Source organism: Mauremys reevesii, linkage group 9 (assembly GCF_016161935.1).
Source record: "Mauremys reevesii isolate NIE-2019 linkage group 9, ASM1616193v1, whole genome shotgun sequence".
In the NCBI taxonomy this organism is placed as follows: domain Eukaryota; kingdom Metazoa; phylum Chordata; order Testudines; family Geoemydidae; genus Mauremys; species Mauremys reevesii.
This window is the reverse complement of record NC_052631.1, coordinates 99746952-99769883: the sequence shown is the minus strand read 5'-3', so window position 1 is coordinate 99769883 and position 22932 is coordinate 99746952. Positions and strand designations below refer to the sequence as shown.

The following is a 22932-nucleotide window of genomic DNA, read 5'->3' as shown; positions in this document are numbered from 1 at the left end:
TTAGACTTGACCGTTCAGATAATGTGAAATACAACTGTATCCCCCATTGCAAGGGCACCGGACATTAGTTTAATAGTGACATAAGACTTTAATTCTCTGAGAAATGAGAAGCCAAGATAGCAAAGGAAAAAGAATCCACAGCCTGCTCTGACACACGATACCATATTCCAAGCCATACAATGACATGTTCCAAGCTACAAATGTACAAGGTCTTTAATATGTCACAACTGACTACCTGTGATATAATCAACAGATCTTTCACAGGATCTGAAACAGGTTGTCATTGTTTAGAATGAGAATAATTCACCTGATCCCTTTAAAAGGAGATAACCCCATTTAAATATCAAAACTGCAATAGCTCATGTTCGCAACTTCAGGACAAGGTATATGGATGAAGAAAATGTTAGAAGTAACCAAAATTGTGAATGTAAATCCAAAATAAACAAAGTTAGAGCAGAAGGAGAACCCGAACGATAGCAAGTAACACATTCAGTGATTAAAGCAGCCTTGCTTGGCATAGCACATTGTTTATTTATGCTGAACTCAAGGCATATAAAAATGCTATAGCTCACAAACATGCTGAAAATAGTATTATTTATGGTCTAGTTAGAGGCAGTGGCACCTTTATAAGAAGGCAGCTCAGTACATTAGGTCGATCTGCAATAGAGAGCAGCAGCAATAAGATCATCAGACTGATTTTAGACATGCTGAGCAGAGGGGCTCAGGACTTGAGGGGGAGGGAATCAGGTCCCATGGGTACATTAATAACAATGAGATTCTAATGATCAGGATCAGTAACTCAGACTTCCCATCAGGTATTCGCGGAAATCTTTGTAAGTGCCACAGCAAAATCTGCCTGTGGGGTATCATTTAAAACATTAATCACACAGCACAGTGATCCAGCAGGTTTTAATCTAGTCAGCAATTTACAGCAAGCTAAACTTGCTGCTGAATTCCCCCATCCAGTCAGTTTTAAACGGGTCTAGCAGCGTGCTACCTTAAAGACTCTGCTTTATCCCACCCAAGCTCTCTCCGCAGTTATAGGGTTGGCATTTTGTCCTACTGTGTTCGGTTGTGACTGTGCTTGCCTAGTCACAGCTGATCTGGGTACTTGGTACTAGCTAGCTGGACGCATTAACCCATCAAAGCAAGCCAGTGAGCGTTATCTGGCTGTAGCTAGAATACAGGACTGCCCATACCTGACTGTAGCACCCTGCAACAATGACAAATCTCTAATACCAACAACTGTGCTTAGCATGGCAATGGCGTGGGCTTAAACTGGAAGCTATTCCCAGGGTCGCCCAAAACACCGTGCAGAGACAAAGCAAATTATGCTGGGGAAAAAAAAATCGGATGACTCAGAAGCACTTTTTCTGGGCTCCCTGAAATTTGGGTCAGGCTGCAATAATAATGGCATTTAAACTAGCAGAGAGAAGTAGCACTCTCCCCTTTGTGCTCAGTAGCTGTTCTACTGCGGTAGACAAGCCACGGGTGCAATGCCTGAAAGGCTGGGATCCCTTTAGTGGGATTGAGATCGGGTCTCTCTCTACACACAGATAGTGTGTGTGTGGGGGGGGGGTGAACCCAGGACACAATCAGCGCTGGATGCTCACAGTCCCTGGTACGGTCCGGGGGGATTACTTGGCAGGCGCTGGAAGGGGCGCTGCTGAAGCACAGGCGGCCTGGCAGCCCGTTTTTCCGGGGGGGGGGTTGCTCCAGGCCAGGTGCACGGCTGGGGCTCACCTGGCCGGTCGGCGCTTGGCCTCTCGCTTGCTGTCCACCACGGCCGGGACGCAGTTGGTGAGCTCGGTCCAGTCGGCGTGCAGCCCGCAGCTCCAGCCGGTGGAGAAGCGGGAGAAGAGCCAGGTCTCGCGGCGGCCCGGCCGGTGGCAGGTGCATTTCTTCTGGCCGGCTTTGCACTCGCAGGGCTGCTCCAGCTGCAGGTTGCGCACCAGGTGCCGCCCGAAGGTGGTGCCGCCCGTCTTCTGGATGTGCAGGAAGACGATCAGGTCGTCGCCCTTGATGTTGAAATCCAGGCGGCGCAGCAGGTCGCGGGCGGAGAAGTTGAAGCGGGGCACGAAGCGGGCCGGGCTCTCGTCCTCGGCCCGGTAGGGGTCCGCCCGCGGCGGGCTGAAGGCGCGGAGCCGCAGCCGCTGGCACTCGCTGCCCGGGCACACGTACTGCAGCACCAGCGCGGCGAAGAGGCAGAGCAGCACCAGGGCCAGCAGCAGCCGGTTGGCGCGGTCCTCCATGGCGGGCGGGGGCGCTCACTGCCCGCGCCGGCGGCACCCCGGGCGCCCTGCGCCCGCCGCCCCGCCCCGGCCGCCGCCGCCATCCGCCCGGCTCCCGGCGGTCGGGACCCTCCTTCCTCCGCCGCCCCCGGGAGACGCGGAGCCTGGGCAGCCCGCCCCGCTCCCGGCTCCAGCCGGCCTCCCCCGGCCCTGCAGTCCGCTCCCGCCCACCGCGGCTGCGGCTCCGCCCCGGCTCCGGCTCCCGCGCCCCGCCCCCGGGGCCGAGCCGCGGCCCTGCTCCCCCCGCCCAGGGCCAGGCTCGGCGGAGGGCGGGGGCGGGGCGAGGCGAGCCCCGCCCCGGGGCCGGCCCCTGGCCGCTGCGAGTCCTGCCCCCTCCGGCCCGTCTGCCCGGGCAGCCCCCGGCGGGGCCGCCGAGAGGCTTCGGGGGGCCTGGGGCAAAGCAGTGCCGGGGCTCGGGCCATAACCAAGAGCTGCAGCCCTACGGACTGGTGTCTTCCCGGGGGGGGGCTCATTGCCCTCCCCCCTCTGGGCCCCAGCCGCGGGGAGCTGGAGGGGAGGCAGCGGCAGGGCTCAGACCCCACGTGCGAAACGCCCCTGCCCCCGAGAGCCCCTCTGCCCATCCCGAGCCCAGGCCCCTGCCGTCCCCTTCCCGCCCCCTGCCGCTTTCCTCGTCCCCCCCGCCCCTCACCCTGGTAGGGTATGTCTACACGGCCCAGTCCGGCTGGGCTCCGATTCAGGGTTAACTCCAAGCCCCACCCCGGGAATTAGTCTGACTGGAGCAGGAACCTCTCTGGAGTCAGGCCCCCAGACCCTGGTAGGGGCCCGGGTGGGCACAGACCAGCTCTGGGGGGCCACTGCTCTCCCCCACTCCCATGGGGCTGTGCTTCCCCGGCCTTCCCTCCTAACCCCTGCCAGACCTCCTGGTTTAAAAACAGCGGCTCAGCGTTAACCCTTTGTTTCCATGTGGCCTGCTCATCTGCAAGCAACAAACAGGCAGCGTTAACCCGGTAAGATGACATCCTGAAGCAGGCCCGCGGCTAGGCAGCCAGAGAAACACAGCTGGATTCCGCTTCCGTAAGCCGGGGCGACAAGGGCTAAGGGGGGTCCCAGAGAATAGCAGTGGGGGCAGTGACTCCGTCTGTAACAATGTCATTCACTGGGAATAATGTCCTAGCTTATCCCTGAAAGTAAAGTCCTGCTCTCCAGAATACCCTGGCATCACGCACCCTGCCAGTGCATCCAACCATAGTGTCCATGAATCTGTCCCTGTGCTCAACCAGGGCCTGTATGGCAAAGGAGTAGTGCCCTTTGTGGTTGATTTAGTCATACGCTCTTTACGGAGAGCAAGCTATCGGCACATAACTCCCATCAGTAGCCCCTGCGCAGTTTGGAAAGCCAACAGTGATTTCAGGGGCATTTGTAATGCCTGCCATCTTTGGGTACATCACAGTCCTGACCATCTCACAAACCTCTGCCGTAACTGATTTGCCAACTCCAGTTACTGACCTGTAGCATTCTGGGATAGCCAGCTTCCAGATGGGTGTAGCTACCTGCTTCTGAACCCATGTGGCTTCCCTCCTGTGGGTGTTTGTCCCTGCCCTGCAATGCCACATCTGATCTCAAGCTCCAGGAATGTATGATTCCTCATGCAAAACTTCTGTCATCCCAGGTCCACATGACAATGTGATCTCATCAGCCCGTGCTCGTGGCCCTGCTCCAGAGTTGGCATGTCAGTATTCCCCTCCAAGAGATGCCTTCAGCAGTTCAAAAACTGCTCCTGAAATGTCCACCAGCATCTCACAGATGATTCACCTTGTGTCCCAAAATAGGACTGAGAGCATGAGGTAGGGAAGTTCTTTCACCAGAGCAAGATCCGTGCTGGCTCTGGCTGCCGGGAGGGTAGGCTCAATGGGTGTGGCTCACTTCTGGTCACCTCCCACGGGACGGCACCCACAGACACTGAAGTTCTGACTTGGGTCTGCATAGTGCAGAATAGACGCGCCAACATGGCTGTGAAGCACAGGCCTCCATTGCAACATGAGTGTGCAAGCACTGGCTTAGATGCTCACTTCCTACTACCTCTTCTCTCCTCATATCCCCAGGAAAAACACCCAGGACTCCAACTACCTCTCAGCGTCTTTCTCCTACCTTGCCCTCAGCCACATCTCCTTGGGAGAGACTCTCTTGGCGCCTCACTCCCATCTCTTCCCCCTACCAGAGAGAATCTGCTGCCCCTTCCCCTCCTCCTCCCGCTGCCATTCCCATCCCCATTGCTCCACAAATACTGCTGCTTATCCCTCATGTCCTGCCTACCCCAGCTGCTTCACCAAAATCATCCCCCCAACTGCTGCTTCTCTACCTCCCCAAAGATGCCATCCAACCTCCTCCCAGCGGCAGAGGGGCCTTTTCCTGTTCCTTATAATGCCCCTGAGATATCCCGTCACCAGTGCTCTGGGACAACCAAAGAAGCGATTTACCCTGGGGGATCCAAGTCCAGTTTGTAATTAAGCAGACCTCAGTGCATGCTGGGGCAAGCTGTGACGTAGCTCTGCAATGCTGGGATAAGGGATGCAGTTCCTACCTGTGTACCTCACAATGGTGTCTCGATGCTTTGAATCAGTGAGTCTTCCCATAACCAGAGACTCCCTACTCCAAAGCCTGATTTACTTTCACTATAGCATCCACTATTTCACCCCCTTTCTCTAAACAGAAGAGTTTCAATCTTTGTAGTCTTGACCTGCCCCTAATCCTTGTTGGTTCCCATCTCTGAATTCTCATCTCTTTTTCTGTGTTATCCTTTTTGTGATAGCAGCAAAGAGTCCTGTGGCACCTGTGATACTTTTTGTGATAGGATGCCCAGGACTGACTGCTCTATTCAAGGTGGGAGAATTTCATCCAGTACCATTGTTTTATATAATGGCATTAGTATATTTTCACTATTACTGTCCATTCTGTTCATCCCACGTGCTAGCATTTTGTTTCCTTTTTTGAACCCTGCTGTGCAATGAGCAGAGGTTTTCACTGAATTGTGCACAATAACATCCTGTTCGTTTTCCCCCCACCCCAAGTGGTTCCAGTTAATTTAGAACCCAGTAATGTGTATTTTGTCTTTCAGCATGTTTTGAAAGCTCTGTGTACAATTAAAGTGTTCTAGAAACAAAAATAATAATAATAGGGACTCTGTGGATTTATCGCTGATTAAAATCTTTTGTATATTTATATGCAAATTATGTTCAGCCCTCTGGCTCCTGGCATGGTGCCAGTGAGGCTTACATGATGATATGGTTATGTTCCACTGCTCGGAGGGCATGCGGTGGTTACAAGGAAAAAAATACCACCATTTACCATGCTATTTGCAGAACCATCTATCCTTAAAGTAGGAAGGCCCAGGATGAAGTCTAATGCCTTGGCATACAAATACTGATTTTTTGTCTCTCAGGAGTGACTGCTGTAGTCACACTTAATTACCAGGGAAACTGGGCCTCATAAGTGACCTATGACAGAACTTTAAACTTAGGCCTGTGCTTGGAAGGGTTTTTGTTTCCCACAGAATTGTTTGTTTTGTTTTAACCTGAGAATCATTAGGACCTCATTGATTCCGGCCACCTTTGGTTTTGCTGCCTGTGTATTCTTTGCTCTCCCAGCTTAATGGATGGGACCCAGGTGATGACTCTCAAAAAAAGGTTTCTTCCCTCACTCATTCAATGTAAATAGGTGATAAAAACAAAAAGCCCCCAGGTTTAAATCATCTGACAAACTCCCGCCCCTGGCTCAGTGTTCACTCTCTTGGTGCTTGTGATGTCTGAATTTCACTAGCTGGCTAATCAACCTAGAGTTGAATTTCGAATAGAAACACGCAGGAAAAACAACTTTAAGAAAACCGACCAGACCTTTATCCACTATAAAGAAGGTGGGGAAAGGGCACAAGTCCTTTATCTGCTGTTCACCTCTAAGTAATGTCACTGTTTTCATGCAGCATTCTGCAGAGATGTCTGGTTTTTATCCTTGAGGCCCTACCCCATCTTTCCTGACTTTCCAGTTGTCTCTAGTATTTTGAACACATTTACACTCACAAGAATAGGCAGTTTTGTCACAAAGATTCTAGGCATGACTCTATTGCGCTAATTTGTTTCTGTTTATCTCTCTCTCCCTCTCCAAAATGAATGAATTGCACTATGCAATGAAAACATTGTGTTCAGAAATTCAAGCTTTAAAATTATGAAGACGTCGCTGCGCTTTATATTCATCATTCTCACACAGGAGTCTATACAAAAAACAACCATTTGCTCTCCAGCTTTATTTATTTGGCTTTATGAAATAACAAAGATGTGTTCTGGGTTAAAACTGATCCTGAATGCTAATACAGGAGAATTAAAAGGCAGGAATAATATAGGCCTAATGTCTGTACTAAATTAATATATACTATAAAAGACATGATGCATACTGGGTTGATGTTCCCAACAGAGCCATTATTTTGGAATGAGCTAAACAAACAATGATCATCCTTTCACTGATGACAGATCGTCTCCATTTCGCTGCCTTCTCACCCACCGTGGAAATACGTGTCAAGAAAGGCTCTGCTTCCCAGGCGACAACCAGGAGAGACACAAGGCTCATTTAGGCATCAGCCCGCAGAGCTGGAGAAGTTAAATCTACCCCCAATTGGGTAACAGGGAAATAGAATTGGACTTTGGGGTTATACCATAATGTGGTGCCTTACAAAACAGTCAAGAAAACTTGGCAGCCGGAGTAAAGATTGAAGAGCCCCTCCATGCATGCTAAACACCACCGTATAATGCACATCCCCCAGGCACACCCTTCTAAACATCTATGCACCTTCTGGCTTCCTTTGACACTCACCCACACTGCATTCATTCTCTTCCCAGCCCCCCAAATCTGTCAACCTTAGCAGCATCTCTTCATAACTGCTGTCCCCTACCACCTTCGACTCTCAGCTCTTCCCATCTCAGCTCCTCCCTCAGTCTCCAGATGGATCGGAGGTTCTGCCCTGCCCCATCCCTGGCTTACACAGGAGCCACCAGAGGTGCTGGAGTCAGTGCCCCTCCCTGGTGGGGGATGTTCTGTTCCATCCAAAGGCTGGGGAAGGGACTGCCGGAGCTGAGCAGATGAAGGCGGATGGGCAGGCGTTAGGTTGTCAAAGCAGGAGTGCCAGGGGATGCAGAGAGCAGGGGCGGCTCTATGTATTTTGCCACCCCAAGCACGGCAGTCAGGCTGCCTTCAGCAGCGCAGCTGTGGGAGGTCTGCCAGTCGCGCGCCTTCGGCATACCTGTCGCCGAATTGCCGCCAAAACCGCAGGACCAGCGGACCTCCCACAGGCGCGCCGCCAAAGGCAGCCTGACTGCCACCCTCACGGCGACCGGCAGGCCCCACCCGCCCCCGGGGCTTGCCGCCCCAGGCATGTGCTTGCTGCGCTGGTGCCTGGAGCCACCCTGGCAGAGAGAATAGGCCCAGTGCAGTGGAGGGACAGAGGGGGGAGGGATAGCTCAGTGGTTTGAGCATTGGCCTGTTAAACCCAAGATTGTAAGTTCAATCCTTGAGGGGGCCATTTAGGGATCTGGGGCAAAAATCTGTCTGGGGATTGGTCCTGCTTTGAGAAGGGGTTGGACTAGATGACCTCCTGAGGTCCCTTCCAACCCTGATATTCTATGATTCTCTTTCCCTTGGGCCTGGAATGGCAGGGCAAGGCTGGAGGATTCAACAGGGTCTGTTGAAGAGCTCACTCAAGGGCTGAACTCAGGGAAAGGGACACTCCCTGCAAAGGCCCAGTGGTGTCACAGAAGAGGCTGCTCTCACAGCCTGCCATCTGCCTTGCTGGTTACGCTTGGGTCCTCTTTTGGGGGAGTACAGGGCTCCACACTCTTTGAAAAGGAGCGAGCGAGAGCGATCTTAGATTGTGCAAAATCTAATCATGGAGTAGGTCATCCTCCCCCAGGGAAATGCCAGACCTGCCCTAGGAGAGTGGGATTTTGCCAGGTAGCCTTCTTTGGTTTTATGCCCTGAGACAGAGCAATATAAAACCGCATGCTTCAAGCCTTAAACTGATCTCAGTAACTGCTAGGGAATATGCTGAGACCTTCACATGGGGCAGATTATCCCACATCAGCCTGCTATGGGGTTTCTTGCAACTTCCTCTGACGCATTCGGGGCTGTCAGCGAAGGGATACTGGACTTGATGGCCATCGGTCTGATCCAGTCTGGCAATTCCCGTGCTCATATAGCCCACAAAGGCAGTGAGAAGCATTATTAGCTATTTACTTACTGTCGACACTGGGCTGGCTGTTTTACTGGCATATACAGCTAAAGTACAAAGCCTCTTCCCAGGGCGGTGTGGAAAGGAGCAAGGCTGGCTCCGGGTTTTCTGCCGCCCCAAGCAGCGGGGGGGAAAAAAAAAGGGCTGAATAAAAGCCGATCGGCAGCACTTCGGCAGCAGCTCAATCGCGCCCTCCATTCTTCGGCGGCAGTTTGGTGGCAGCTCAAAGAGGGAGAGAGGGACTGAGGGATCCGCCACCGAATTCCCACCAAAGACCCGGATGTACCACCGCCCCAGTACCGGGCGGAGGGCCGCCCCTTTCCATTGGCCGCCCCAAGCACCTGCTTCCTTCGCTGGTGCCTGGAGCCGGCCCTGGAAAGAAGACAGCAGTAGGAAGATTGACAGGAGATAGGCTGTGCAAACTCTTGAAGGCCAAGGCCAGGCTTTTATTACTGCTGCAACTAATAACTTCTCAACACAGCATCTTCCCTCCCAAAGATTCACAATTCTTTATGAACTGTTCAGAAAAATCCCCCCACACACACACTGAATTGCAACCACTTCTGGGGTGGGAAGTGGCAACCATTTGACAGGTTGAATTTGAGATAGGGAGGCTGTCATTACACAGACTGGAATTTGGCCAGGACAGCAGAGTTCATCCCCCCACCCAACTCTTACAAAAAAATAATGTAATGGCTGCAAGCGGTCAGGACATTGGTTTGGGGTTAGTGCAGTGGGGTCTCTGTTCATGTCCTAGGGGTTTCAATAACAGCCAACAATAAACAGTAAATACACTGATTTGATGTCACATCTAACAGCTGACACCTTCCATCACCACAATACCCCATGATTCGGACTAGCTTAATTGCAGACATTAAATTGGATGGTAAATTAGTAGGTGAGAATCTCACTCCTAGGACTAGTTCACCCTTTCCTACAAAAACCCCATGGAAGGGAGAGGAAAGGTTCCCCTAAGTGCCCCTTGCAGAGTTTGCCCCGGATTGTGCCATCCCTGGGGCAGGGTTTGCCCTGGCATCATATGGTATTGAAATCATAAATGTCAATAGGCAAAGGCCCGGATCAGTAGATTATTCATGTACTTGTCGTAGCAGAGAGCAGCTAGTGAAGGGAATGATGTAAGTTAGCATACTCTTCATCACATGGGCACCAAAGACCTTACTCCTACAAACTCACCCTTCTATATGGGATGTCCATGCTGCAAAAAAAAACCCCACAGCAGCGACTTTCAGAGTCCAGGTCTACAGACTCAGGCTCGCTCTGTGGCACTAAAAATTGCCATATACACAGAGGGGATTGGCGGGGGGGAGAGATTCACATGCCCTCCCCCCCCCTTAGCTGCTTGATTTGTACAGAGCATGCTCACATGGACTGGGCATGCTCAGTAACACTGCTGAAGCCAGCTGCCCTCACTCCCCCTCCCCCCCCCGCCGCTCACTATCTGCAAGCAAGAGTCCTCTCTGCATGTACCCATTCTGACTTGGGCTGGAGCTTGGTCTCTGCAGCCTGGGGCAGGGGGATGGCTATTTTTAGCACCTTAGCTTCAGCCCCACTAGCCTAAGTCTGTAGACCCAGGCTCTGAGACTTGTTGTCGCAGCGGTGGTGGAGGGGTCTACTTCTTTTTATTATGGCACTGCTGATGCACTAAGACCAACCAGAGACTGTATTTAATTGAAGATGGTCTCTTGATTTGGTGATCTTAAGAATGGCTTCCCAAACAGAAATACTGGTGAAGGCACTTCATGAACATGGACAACTTGACTGCCTTAGGAAGTACAACACCGACAACCTGTGACCTGGAAGGAGTCATCATGACACAACATTCCGGTGTGACGCTACAGCCGGATAACCATCACAGACACATCGCAGAAATCAAACTTAAAAAATGGGTTTGATTCATGGCACAGGATTCATTGGGCAGTGGAGCCTGTCAATAATACCTGCAACATAACACACTGCGTCAATAATCATCCATCAACAGGCCTTTCATCAGAATGAACGTTTGGTCGCTCTCATGTACTTTGAGCCAGCTGAACGCCATGCTAATCTCAAGTGATCTGATAGTAGCTATATTTCCATTTCACTCGTAGATCTCCAAACTCGGAAAGGTTTTATAGGAGGGCCTGATGAGGAGCTGGCACTTGGATGTTTACCACGCTTCTGGCCAACAGTCAAATGCTGAATAAATGATACTATATCATCACTAGCCATTCTTATACCCGCAAGAAATTGGCTGAGAAACTGCTGAAACACCACATTCCCTTTTGCTGAGGACAGCCTGAGACAACTCCAGGAAACAGAATCCGTGTGGATGAAAGGGGCTTTTCACGTATGCATTTTGTTCACTGGGAAAAGTGGGAAGTTAGGACTGCTTCAACTGCTCCCGCAGCCGTTCACTTGTCTGAGTAATTACAACGATGTGGACATTCAGCAAAGAATCCTGTGGCACCTTATAGACTAACAGACGTTTTGCAGCATGAGCTTTCGTGGGTGAATACCCACTTCATCGGATGCAAGTAGTGGAAATTTCCAGGGGCAGGTTTATATATGCATGCAAGAAGCAAGCTAGAGATAACGAGGTTAGATCAATCAGGGAGGATGAGGCCCTGTTCTAGCAGTTGAGGTGTGAAAACCAAGGGAGGAGAAACTGGTTCTGTAGTTGGCAAGCCATTCACAGTCTTTGTTTAATCCTGAGCTGATGGTGTCAAATTTGCAGATGAACTGAAGCTCATCAGTTTCTCTTTGAAGTCTGGTCCTGAAGTTTTTTTGCTGCAGAATGGCCACCTTAAGATCTGCTATTGTGTGGCCAGGGAGGTTGAAGTGTTCTCCTACAGGTTTTTGTATATTGCCATTCCTGATATCTGATTTGTGTCCATTTATCCTTTTCCTTAGAGACTGTCCAGTTTGGCCGATGTACATAGCAGAGGGGCATTGCTGGCATATGATGGCGTATATTACATTGGTGGATGTGCAGGTGAATGAACCGGTGATGGTGTGGCTGATCTGGTTAATGTGTACATTAATACCTCCTGTCGTGAGGGCCAAAGAGAGCGTGGGCACTGAAAGAGATTATCAAGGGAAGTTCATGAGGCCCCCTCTTTGGAGGTACTCCTGAGCCAATTAGTCGGAATTACGGGGCGCATGGGTGTCGGCCATGTGATCTGAGTGGCATTTCCATGCCTAGTATCAATTAATAGATAGAAAAATAACTATCTTATGGAGTATCATATTTACTTGCTGTCCTTCCGAATCTTTCTCTCTTCCTCTTACGCTCTACGGACTGCCGTGGTCCCTGCACTGTTTTAAGGGCTTCAGACACACAACCCTCCAGGTTCTTGTTACCTGCTGTGTAATGTGAGCACTACTGCATCTGACCTACTTTGAAATAAAACTGCAGTATTAGCAAAGTTACAGTAGATAAGAGCCTACCTTATGTAACTTAGAACTGTGTTCAGCAGTAATTTCACATCAGAGAAGCAAGCTATAAAACATCCATAAAAGTATCCGTTGCTTCCATTTAAGTTGCATCTTTCCAAACCCATGGGGAAAACAATTTGATGAGGGCATGAGTTAAGCAACAAGGAGCCAGCATAAAATTACCAGTATGTAATTCAGTCCTTGTGTCTTGTCTCAAGTCAGATTGGTGGGATTTGGCCTCCGAGGCACTTGTGAGAAGCCTTCTCTCCACATAGAAATGGCACCCATTTAACTAAATGTGTTTCCAAGGCCTGGCCTACACTAAAAAGTTAGGTCAACCCAGCTACGTCATTCAGGAGTATGAAAAATCCACACTCCTGAGCGGCATAGTTAAGTGTAAATAGCGCTAGGTCAGAGCCGTCCCTTGGGTAGGGCGAATCGGGGTGACTGCTCCAGGCCCCACGCTTTGGGGGACTCCGCAGGCCAATGTGATTGGCTGGCACGGCCAGTCCCAGAAGACATAGGCGCAGGAACTAGGGGTGCAGGGGCTGCACGCCACCAAGGGGGCTGATTTGTTCTGGGCCCCGCACCCCCATAGGGATGGCCCTGCGCTAGGTTGAGGGAATAATTCTTGCGTCGACCTAGTTACTGTAGCTCAGGAAGGTGGATTACCTGAAGTGAGCTAATGTAGTATTTCAAGTGTAGACAAGCTCTAAATCAATTTAGTTAAATCCGTGAAACCAATTGAAGAGTCACTAATATTGATTTAGCTTAATTTGATGCGATTTCTGTGGGCAGACAGTTCCTAGGACATTGTATAGACATTTGTTTATTGAATTGTCACCTGCCCCTGGGAACACTGATTCAGAGTCTGTCTCACAGGATTGCTTGGGGGAGTAAGGACTTCTTGCACGAGTAAGGATTGCAGGACCAGGCTCTACATTGGCACAAAGCAGTTCCAGCAGTTACCTGCTCTGGATAAAAATAAATGCTGGCCAAGAAAAAAAAGACACCAGACTATTCAAGCAAAGGGAGCTTGGAGGTTAGCTTGGTGGTTCAAATGATAGACAACCAGATTGCTGTGTGAAGATTGGCTAATAAAACACATACACAGTTTTGTTTCGCAGCAACATTTTCCCAACGCTGATTTTGCAGGGATAACAAAAATACGTACGTATGAGACAGAGGCAACACTAAATGATCTTTCCCTCTTTATGAAGCACCTGAGTCTGCAAGGTGCTGCAACGCCTGCAGCAAGATTCCATCTGTAATAAAACCCAAAAAGCAATACCGGCTTTTCACTCTTCAGACTTAATCATTAAACAAATAGAAGGCATTTCCAAACCAGCTTCCTTTATAGCTAGCTCGCGTGCACGTCTGTGGGAAAGCCGAATATCCATGTCAGTTTGTATTATAGGCTCAGAAATAAGCATATAAAAGAATTCAATCAATAGGTAAATTCCAGCTCCTGCTCCCACTGAAGTAAACAGCAACACTCCCAATGGGCTGTGTATTAATAAATAACAGAATGCTGAGAGGAGCAATTTCTTGCCGTTTCCTAGGAACATTTAGGACTCATGTTATTGTTTAAACCCTCAGCAGCAAGTAAAAGAAAAAGAGGGAGGGGCAAGTTTGGCTCTTCTGATCTTAAATTCTGTGTCAGGTCAGGTCAAATGCCCAGGGGCAACATTTGAACAGGGCTGCTCTTTTGGCAACAAGACTGCATTTGCATTATCAAAGTACCACCCTGCTCTTTGAATCCACTCCTTTGTGTCCGGAGTATTTGCTATCAATCACATAGGTGAGACAGTTTATTTTAATTTAGCAATAAGGTTGTAGAAATGCCCCACAATTCCTGGTTTGCAGTGTTCCTGTAGCCGGGTTGGTCCCAGGATAATGAGAGAGATTTTTTTTTGTGGTTGTTTTTTTTAAAACAGGAGTACTTGTGCACCTTAGAGACTGTGCCACAAGTACTCCTGTTCTTTTTGCGGATACAGACTAACACGGCTGCTACTCTGAAACCTGTCATTTTTTTTTGGTCTCTCTGGGTATGTCTACACTGCAATAAAATACCCATAGCGCTGTCCTGGATCAGCTAACTTGGGTTCACAGGGCTCAGGCTACAGGGCTATAACATTGCAATGTAGACGTGGGTGCTGGAGCCCAGGCTCTGAGAACTGTCCCCCTTGGCTCTCAGAGCCTGGGCTTCAGCCCGAGTGGGAATGTCTACACTGCAATTTCATAGCCTGAGCCCGAGTCAGCTGACCTGAGGTCGGAGATTCGCTGCTGTGGGTTTTTTACTGCAGTGTACACACACCCTCTCATACACTTCATTGGTTTTTATAGCTTGCACAAAATGCTCTTCAGAAAGAGCATGCAAATTTGGCCCAGAAAATGAGGTCTTGAGCTCACATTCCAGTTCTATGAGATAGGCATATCTCCATCTATTTAGGGGGGAGGGAGAGCTCAGTGGTTTGAGCACTGGCCTGCTAAACCCAGGGTTATGAGTTCAGTCTTTGAGGGAGCCACCTCGGGATCTGGGGTAAAATCAGCACTTGGTCCTGCTAGTGAAGGCAGGGGGCTGGACTCAATGACCTTTCAGGAGTTTATTATAGCACCTCTGAGCACAGAAATTCAGCAGACCTGCTACCAAGAAATGGAATTCTCCAAGTTTGTAGAACAACATTTAGGAACCTGGATAGGGCCACACATTTTAATTTAACAGTGGTTAAATTTTGCAGATGTTTGTGTCTGAAAAAATATCCAGTAACAAATCAATACATTTCTACAAATTCTTCCAGCCAACCTGGTTAATGCCTGTACTGTACCTTTAAGGCCTGATCATGGACATTTTAACCCCCCCTCACATACACACACCCTCCACCTCCCCACCTTCAACAGATGAACTTCAGGATATGAGGTTGATCACTGCACACTAAGGACCAGACCTTGGTCATCAGCGTCCAGTTATTAACTGCATCACAGGATTCTCACCGGTCTAATACTGTCTACAAGGACACATCCTCTCTGTCCATCAGCAGGAGAAGGCCACCCCAATGATACCCTTCCTCCCCCTACTATGGTGCTGTCTGAATGTAGATACCTCTGAGAATCTGATCTGATTCAGAAGAGAGTCGAGCTGCCCAGGAATACCCTGTCCCAAGGAGGGCAGGTTAGAGACCACAGGGGAGAGAAATTTTGTTCTTTTTAGAATCATGCAGCTGCATTTCTAAACGGACGTGGGGCCCAGCCCTCCTGAGGAAAGGCGACTGACCATCTCCAGCAGTATCACCTTGAAAACCTTCCCATTGCCAATGGCAGCCTGCGTAGCAGCATAGAGCTGTAACTAACAGACACTAGAGCACATCCATCCATGCTTCAGTTTCACAGCGGGAGAAGACGTTGCAATCAGTGTCTGAAAGGGGTCAGTAAGGTATCTATTGAGACTGCAAATGGTGAGGCAGGGACTGTCTCTCGCTATGTGGGAGTGCACAATGGGGCTCTGATCTCAGGTGTGGCTTCTAGCAGCTGCAAGGTTTCTCAAACTGGTGGTTCCCACCCAAAAGGAGGTCACAAGACTATTATAGGGGGGTTGCGAGAGCAGCGGCTGCTGGCTGATCACCCAGCTCTGAAGGCAGCGCTGCCATCAGCAGCAGCACAGAAGTAAGGGTGGCATGGGGGGGCAACTTTTTTTGGGGGGGCAGGTTATCACAGCCTGAAATATTTTCAGAGGGGGTCCCAGGAAAAAAGATTTGAGAACCCCTGAGCTAGCGCAGTTTAAACAATGGCACCACAGCCACAAACAGCAATCAAATGTCAAAAGCTCTTGCAAAGAACCCAGAAAAAAAACCACTCCAGCCCCATAGCCAACCCCTTGCCATCCTCTAGCATAGGGGGTCCCCCTTTTCAGACCTATAAACCACAAAGCGAGCAGAGCACTTGTTAGTGATCTACGGAGCGCAATCCGAATGCACAGGGCGCAATTCCCTCCTTATTTCTGGCTGCTAATGATTTGATCCTGCTCCCATTGCAGTCAATGGCAACTCTTCCATTGACTCCCCTAGGACCACTCACACATGTGCTTAAGAACTTTGCTGATTAAGGCCCATGTTATAATCTCTGCCATTTTTGCTGATTGTTTCCCCTGTCCTAAAGGTCTCACTCAGCCTTATCTGAGCTGAGTGTCAGCCAGTGAGCCCACCTCCATTCCCCAATATCTGTTAGACCCAGGGGGCCAGATTCTCAGATGGTGTGTCTCCTCTGACTCCTTCGAGGATCAGCCCAGGATAAATGATTCCTCCAAACCAGCGGGGCGGGTAGATGTGAATGTGTGACACTAGGCAGTAGAATGTAACAAATGGAAGAAAAATAACTTATCAAAAATATTTTCTGGCATGCAAAGGAACAAGCTGTAAATGATCCCATCTGTCACTTTCATCTGCACCCCGTTCCATTGGCTGAATTTTGCTCATTAAGCTAAATTTCTAGCCAGAATATCATTTTTACCTTCCGGCCTCTGGATGAGTGGTGTTCGGGCTTCTTGGATCGCTGTGACAGACGAGTAAGAGAATTTGTCTTGAGCTGCTTTGCGATTGTGTGGAATTGCTTTGACCTTCCAAAAAGGAAAACATTAAATTTAATTCTCTCCTAACCTTTTCCCCCTTGGGATTATGGAACTGACCAAGGCCTCTCCTACAAAAAAGAGTCTCCCATATGACCTTCAATCATAAAACCTCCTTTTATTGCTCACTGGCTTAAAGATCTCCCGAGCAAATGTCTAGCCCTTTAGAGTTTTGCACTGTAAAATTTCTATGTTGTGCAAGTGGTCCAAATCTCTCCTCTCCTTTCCTGAAGAGATATACAAGAGATTTGTTGGCATCTTTAGCTCAGAACCAGACATGAGTATATGCTCTGCACGTTCCAGGGCAGATTTCCTGTACACAACAAGAAGTCTCATATTTTCAGCCCGAATGAAATATTTCACAATTTTAACAGTGAGTGTAATTAACCTTTGGAACAGTTCACCGAGGGATGTGATGAATTCTCCACCACATGAAGTTTTTACATCAAGACTGGACATTGTCAGTGGGTCCTCCTAATTCAGGACTGGGGCTCTGACACTACAAATAATAATTATAGGCTCTAGTTCAACATACATGTTATTGTGCTGTTGCAGGTATCCTGGGGTGAGATTTGATGGCCTGTGCTGAACAGGAGGTCAGGCTAGTTCTGCAGTGGCCAACCTGAGCCTGAGAAGGAGCCAGAATTTAACAATGTACATTGCCAAAGAGTCACAGTAATACCTCAGCAGCCCCCCATCAGCTCCCCCTCTGCTCGCAGCACCTCCCGCCCACCAGCAGTTCTGCTGATCAGCGCCTCCCCCACCCTCCCCACACCTCCCAGTCAGCTGTTTCCTGGTGTGCAGGAGGCTCTGGGGGGGCAAGGGGGAGGAGCGAGGGCACGGCAGTCTCAGGGGAGGGGGCAGGAAGGGGTGAACTGGGGGCAGGGCCTGTGGCAGAGCCAGGGGTTGAGCAGTGAGCACCCCCCGGCACATTGGAAAGTTGGCGCCTGTAGCTCCAGCCCCAGAGTCGGTGCCTATACAAGGAGCCGCATATTAACTTCTGAAGAGCCGCGTGTGGCTCCAGAGCCACAGATTGGCCACCCCTGGACTAGATGATCATAATGGTCCCTTCTGACTAGAGGAAGGGCACCTTTGGAGCATGCTTGTCTCTTCTGAAACAGGCTGAAACTCATAACAATGGCAGTTGCCTCTAAATCCACTACACAGAAAACGAGGACATAACAGTTCTACGGCTTAGGAAACATGACCTGTGCCATGTAAACCCACAAAAGTACATACATTTAGGGTTAAGGCTTTGGCCCTGATCCTACAAATACTTATTCATGTGCAGAACTTTACTTACATGAATAGTTCCACTCAGCGCAGATTTGACTTGCCTGAGTAAAGTTCCACATGTGCAGAAGTGTTTGAAGGCTGGGTCCTTATTCTGAAAGCTGCCCATCTAACTAGCTCCCTAGGTGACACTAGGTGGTGTCAATCACTGTAGCGCTACTGAAGTCAATAGAGCGACACCAATTTACAGTAGTCCATTGATCAAATTCATCCCTAGTATAAACTCCATTGATTTCTTTTGGGTTACATCAAGTATAAGTTTGGCCCAGTTGGACTAGTTAAGGGTGGAGTAAAAACCTTTATTCTAAATGTTGGTGCATTAATTAAGTTTTTTGAGCAGATGTTAGCAACAGTGCTATTAAAAGTCTAGAGTAATATAGTTTTTACAAAAGGAATCCTCTTTAAAAATGTCAGTAGCTCCCCAGAACAATTCCAATGTGCAGGATTTTCATGTACACCACATTTTAAAATGACAATCAATTTCTTTTTAGTCTTTAGCACGTATTGTAACTACCCAGACAGTCTACCTACCAACACTGCATAGGATCAGGAACTCCTTTTTGTGCATTTAAATCCGACCAGCATCTTTCAGCTTCGTTTTTTCTACACAGAGCAAGGCTCCACCATTGACAGCTTCATTCAGGTTCCTATAAATGTTTCTAATTATTCAGCAATTCTGACTCCCAGCCTCAGTAACTGGGCCGTGAGCTGGCAAGTTCACTTGGGGCAAAGGGAAAGGAAATCTCAAGTGGCGCAAAATAGCTCCCATAACATAACCCCTGCCCTGCTCTCACTATGCGGGTAATGGCTGGTGGAACCACATAATTATGGTCTCACCCACAGTCTTCCCCACCCTGACTGGCCTGCCAAAAACCCTGCTGCAGGCCGGGACAGAGAAATCCTGTGGAGTCTAGCTCTGTGGTGGTGACCCCTGGGTGTGATTCTGCCACCCTGCCTTTCCTCCTCCCACGGCAAGATCGGACACGCTCTGCTACACTCTGGCCGTCGGGAAGAGCTGAACAGTGGACATGCCCAGTCCTGCACACCGTGACTCACGGGTGTCACTTCACTCAGGTGAGCCGTTCTATTGAACTTAACAGGAATAGTCACAAGAGTAAAGTCACTGAAGCGTGCGGCTTGCTTGCAAGCTCAGCCCGCAGAGCTGAATTCAGCCAAGTATTTAAATACATGCTGCACTGTAAGCACATGAGTAGCTGAACAATTCAGCAAAAACCTTAAGCAGATGCTTAATTGTAAGCATGTGCTTAAATTTATTCCATTCAGCAAAGCAGTTGAGCAGGTACTTAAGTCTTATTGAAGACAATGGGACTTAAGGATGTCTTTAAATGCTTTGCTGAATCGGGGCCGATATTTGACATGTTTTAGGAGACATTTTGGAAACACCAAATAATATAAATCTAGCTATATATTTTTCTGGCTGAAGAAATCAATTATAATTTCTAAATCCAGCTAATTAACCATTTAATTTGGCAGCTATATGGGTTCATTGGGTTTTTAGGGAAGGCTGTAATGTGAAGTAGCTTGATTGGTAGATTCCTTTGTATTATGTTTTTAATAATGGTATAGACAGAACTTCCACAGGCACTTATAACACAATGTAATAAGTAAAATAACTATGGTTAATCACGAAACTCTCGACTTTCAGTAGCAATCATGTGGTTCCCTTGTGGCCCTTGCTGCTTCAAATTCTAATATTTTTAATCTAGTGAAGCATATACAACTACATGTGTGGTCAACATGTGTTACATGCAAAGGGTAGAGCCACCCTTTGCCTAAGCTAGTACAAATCTAACACTGTAAAAGAGATACAAAAGGATTAAATACTGCGCATACATCTTTGAAAAACAGCAAGTACAAATCCTGTCCTCTGATTGGCTGATAATATCTTCTTAGCCATGTGTAATTGCATAATTAATTACTCCTGGTACATTATTAAGTCCTGCAGAATCTTCTATAGACTAGGCTGGTATTACTCTGGCACACATTTTAAAGAGATTACTGTTAATTAATTTAACTTGTCTGCAGACACAACATTCAGCTAACCCTTCTATTGTGCTATCTGCTGTCATTTCAGACATGCAAGGCTTTCAAACTGCCATATAAATAGAAACAGATTAAAGCTATCTACTGAGAAATAAAATAATTAAAAAGATAGATTTTTAAAAAAACTTTCCGTGAACCGCATTATGAAGCTGGCGTATATCAAATGTTTAAATAGGAAGAATTATCTGCTAGTTCCAATATTTAAGGTATTTTAAAAAAAAAAGTTACACCTTTTCTAACTATACTGTACTGATTCTATTTCAAGATTGGCTGGTACTCTCAACCTCTTTTGCTGTCTTTGCTCCAGGGGTGTTTAGCATGGTCATATTCTTTGGTCCCAGAGGAACTCGATAGCTCAGGAGATTTGTAATGAGCTATAATATCATCTCTGAGGTGTTACTCCCAAATCCATTTGTTTGACTCCAGCTGAGGCTGACAGGCGTTGCCATCCAGTATCTGTTCACCAGCGAGTTGGTGGTCGCAATGCAATTCCTGGACGCTAGCAGGCAAGTCTCTGAAGAACAGAAGCTATCATCACAACAGACACTAATGAAATCCCCTTTCTGGCTACTCCAGCAAAGTCTCCCAGGATTGAGAGGCCTGGTAGTCTAGTAGTTAGAGAAAGGGACTGGGAACCTGGAGTTTTGAATTCAGTTCCTGTCTGTCTCACTGGCTGACCTTGGGTAAGTCACCTTGCCTCAGTTTCCCAATCTGTAAAATGCTTTGTAAAGTGCAGACCATTGTAAAATGTTTTGAGGTCCCTGGAGGCGAGGTGTGGCTGTATAAAGACAATGCATTACTTACTCTTACCCTGTGACTGCAAGTGGACGTGCGTCCCAAACAGAGCGAAGGGCTCTTCACTGAGGGCTGGGTTCTCCAGTCCATTTGCACCACTCAGGCCATGTATTCTGGCTGGACCTGGCCAGCAGAGAATCCTCCCTGTCTAAAGGAGCCTCCTCTGGCATGAAGCTGGTGGAGAGGGCATGCCCACCTCCTGCACCACTACCCACCCCCAGCCTGGCATCAGGAGAAGGTGTGAGGTGTCAGGGTATTCCAGGGCAGGGGATGTGGTGGAGCATAGCTATGCTATCCATACTCATCAGTGACACAGGGTCAGTTAAGGACCTTGCACGAGTTCATTTCACAGGTGCCCGGTGGTACATGACTGCAGCTCCCTGACAGCCCTGTCCCCCTCCTGAGGGTGCAAAGCAGTTACCCAGAGCCTATTAGTTCTGCAGCTAAATGAACTTCTCCCAGCCTATCAACCTGGCACCTTTCAAAAGCACTAAATTCCCTTAAAGCTTAAATAAAACATTAAATCACAATTTATCTACTTATTTGGCAAAGATGTCTGCACCTCAGAACATAAATCACTCAGCACGTTTACGAGTCTGCTGACAGATTCCCCTCAGAAAACGGGATCTTAGCATGCACAATGAGCACGTATGTTCTCACCGAATGCTTCTCCTACACAGAACAGAAAGGACGGGAAAAGAGTTCCCTGGAAAGCTACCAAAGTAACCCTGTCTCCTTCACTTTACAACGCAGGTGATTTTCCAAGGTCCGTTAGTGGGAGCTACGTACCTGCCCTTTGTGCCCTGGAAAAGCTCTTCCTCCAACAATTTGAGGCAGTGAACATGACTTCCCATGAGTTTGCCCAGCAGCACCTATGGAAATGGAACCAGGTTGGGACCTTTGATTGTTGCTCACAAAACAAATAATCATTTCAATGATGGGCGGCACTCTCCAGTTTGACCACCAGAACTGGCTGGAATTTTTTTCCTTGAGAAGTAATTTGCATGGGAAAAACCTTTTTGTCAAAAAGGAACCTCTTCACAGAAAAAAAAAATTATTTTCCACAAAATTTGCCATTTTTTTTCATTAAAAAACAAAACCAAACTGCACCTGGAAATCAACAACTGAAAACTTTTCGGTAAAACTTTGGGGTTTTTTACAAACAAAAAAATCAATATTTGGAAAAAATTGTTAACACAAAACTGTTTTTAAAAAATGAAAATTGATAAAAATTTTAAAAATGAGCATTTTTTATGATTTCTCACAAAAAATAATTGGTATTTTTTTCAAGTTCACTTTGCCGGTTAAAGTGAACTTAAACTACCTGGCTACGCCAATAGGAGAACTCCCCCAGGCCGGGAAATTTCTGCCAGCGTTCACCATCAGGGGAACAGTGAGTGTATCAGAGGAGAGCTGGAACAGGGACATGGCGGAGCTGAGCAGCGCTACATCTGATTCCCCATGCGCGTAAACTCCCTTGTGCAGGTGGCACCACTGGCAGAAGTTAGAGAGCTGCTCAATTTTCAGCCAGGACCAAGTGGCTGGGGATCAGGGAGACACAACCATCCCTGTGCTGTTGCCTCTGTCCACTGCTAGTAGGGAATTATGGCCAATAATAATATATTCTCTGAAGCGCATATCGAATTCTTAGTGGTGCTAACAGGGCCGGGCTGTGTATGTATCATGTCTTTAGATTGTGAGAAGTACAAAGACTTTATTTTTATTTTTAAATCCATTTTTACAAGTGTCCAAATCTTGTTAAAGACAATTAAATCGAAAGGTCTGCAATCACAGGTGGCTGGCTCCAGGTATCCAAAGGTGTGTCCTAAACCCAAACCCTTTTATGGCTGTAATGACCTTGCCGCAGATCCTCAGCTGATGTAAATAAGCTTAGCTCCACTGAAGACAAGAGAACCATGTGGGTTTGTACCAGCAGTGGACCGACGTTATTAATTGTCAATTTAGGCAAGTGTTTGTTATTTTGTAAGCAACACAGCTGGTGTGCATGGTATTGTACATACAGGTCAAAGACAAGGACCCGGCCCCAGGGTCTCAATCTAATTCATACAAAGGTATCACTTGAGATAACACCAACACATAAGTGGTAAGGTCATAACAACCACCTCTGTGTCTTCAGGGGTAAGAACATGCCGGGGGGGTGGGGAAGGGGGAGGTGTCCTTCATAGAATCATAGAATACCA

At 48.2% G+C, this 22932-nt stretch overlaps 1 protein-coding gene and 1 long non-coding RNA gene across 3 annotated transcripts in view; one reads left to right on the top strand and one right to left on the bottom strand.

The window, feature by feature from the left end:
- The window catches only part of HS6ST2 (heparan sulfate 6-O-sulfotransferase 2), a 227414-nt gene extending 225125 nt beyond the window's left edge, over window positions 1-2289 (bottom strand). Inside the window, exon 1 of the mRNA XM_039489121.1 lies at window positions 1744-2289. Coding sequence (XP_039345055.1) covers window positions 1744-2252 — 509 coding nt within the window. The 5' untranslated portion in view covers window positions 2253-2289. The remainder of the gene's footprint in view (window positions 1-1743) is intronic.
- Window positions 2290-3254: 965 nt separating this feature from the next.
- Window positions 3255-11470, top strand: LOC120372504. 2 transcript variants are annotated; one of them, XR_005585013.1, is made up of 3 exons: window positions 3255-3326; window positions 3922-4096; window positions 11434-11470. It is a non-coding gene; the product is annotated as an uncharacterized LOC120372504 (long non-coding RNA). The 2 variants fall into 2 exon arrangements; XR_005585012.1 differs by lacking the exon at window positions 11434-11470 and adding an exon at window positions 4355-4652.
- The last annotated feature ends 11462 nt before the right edge of the window (window positions 11471-22932 follow it).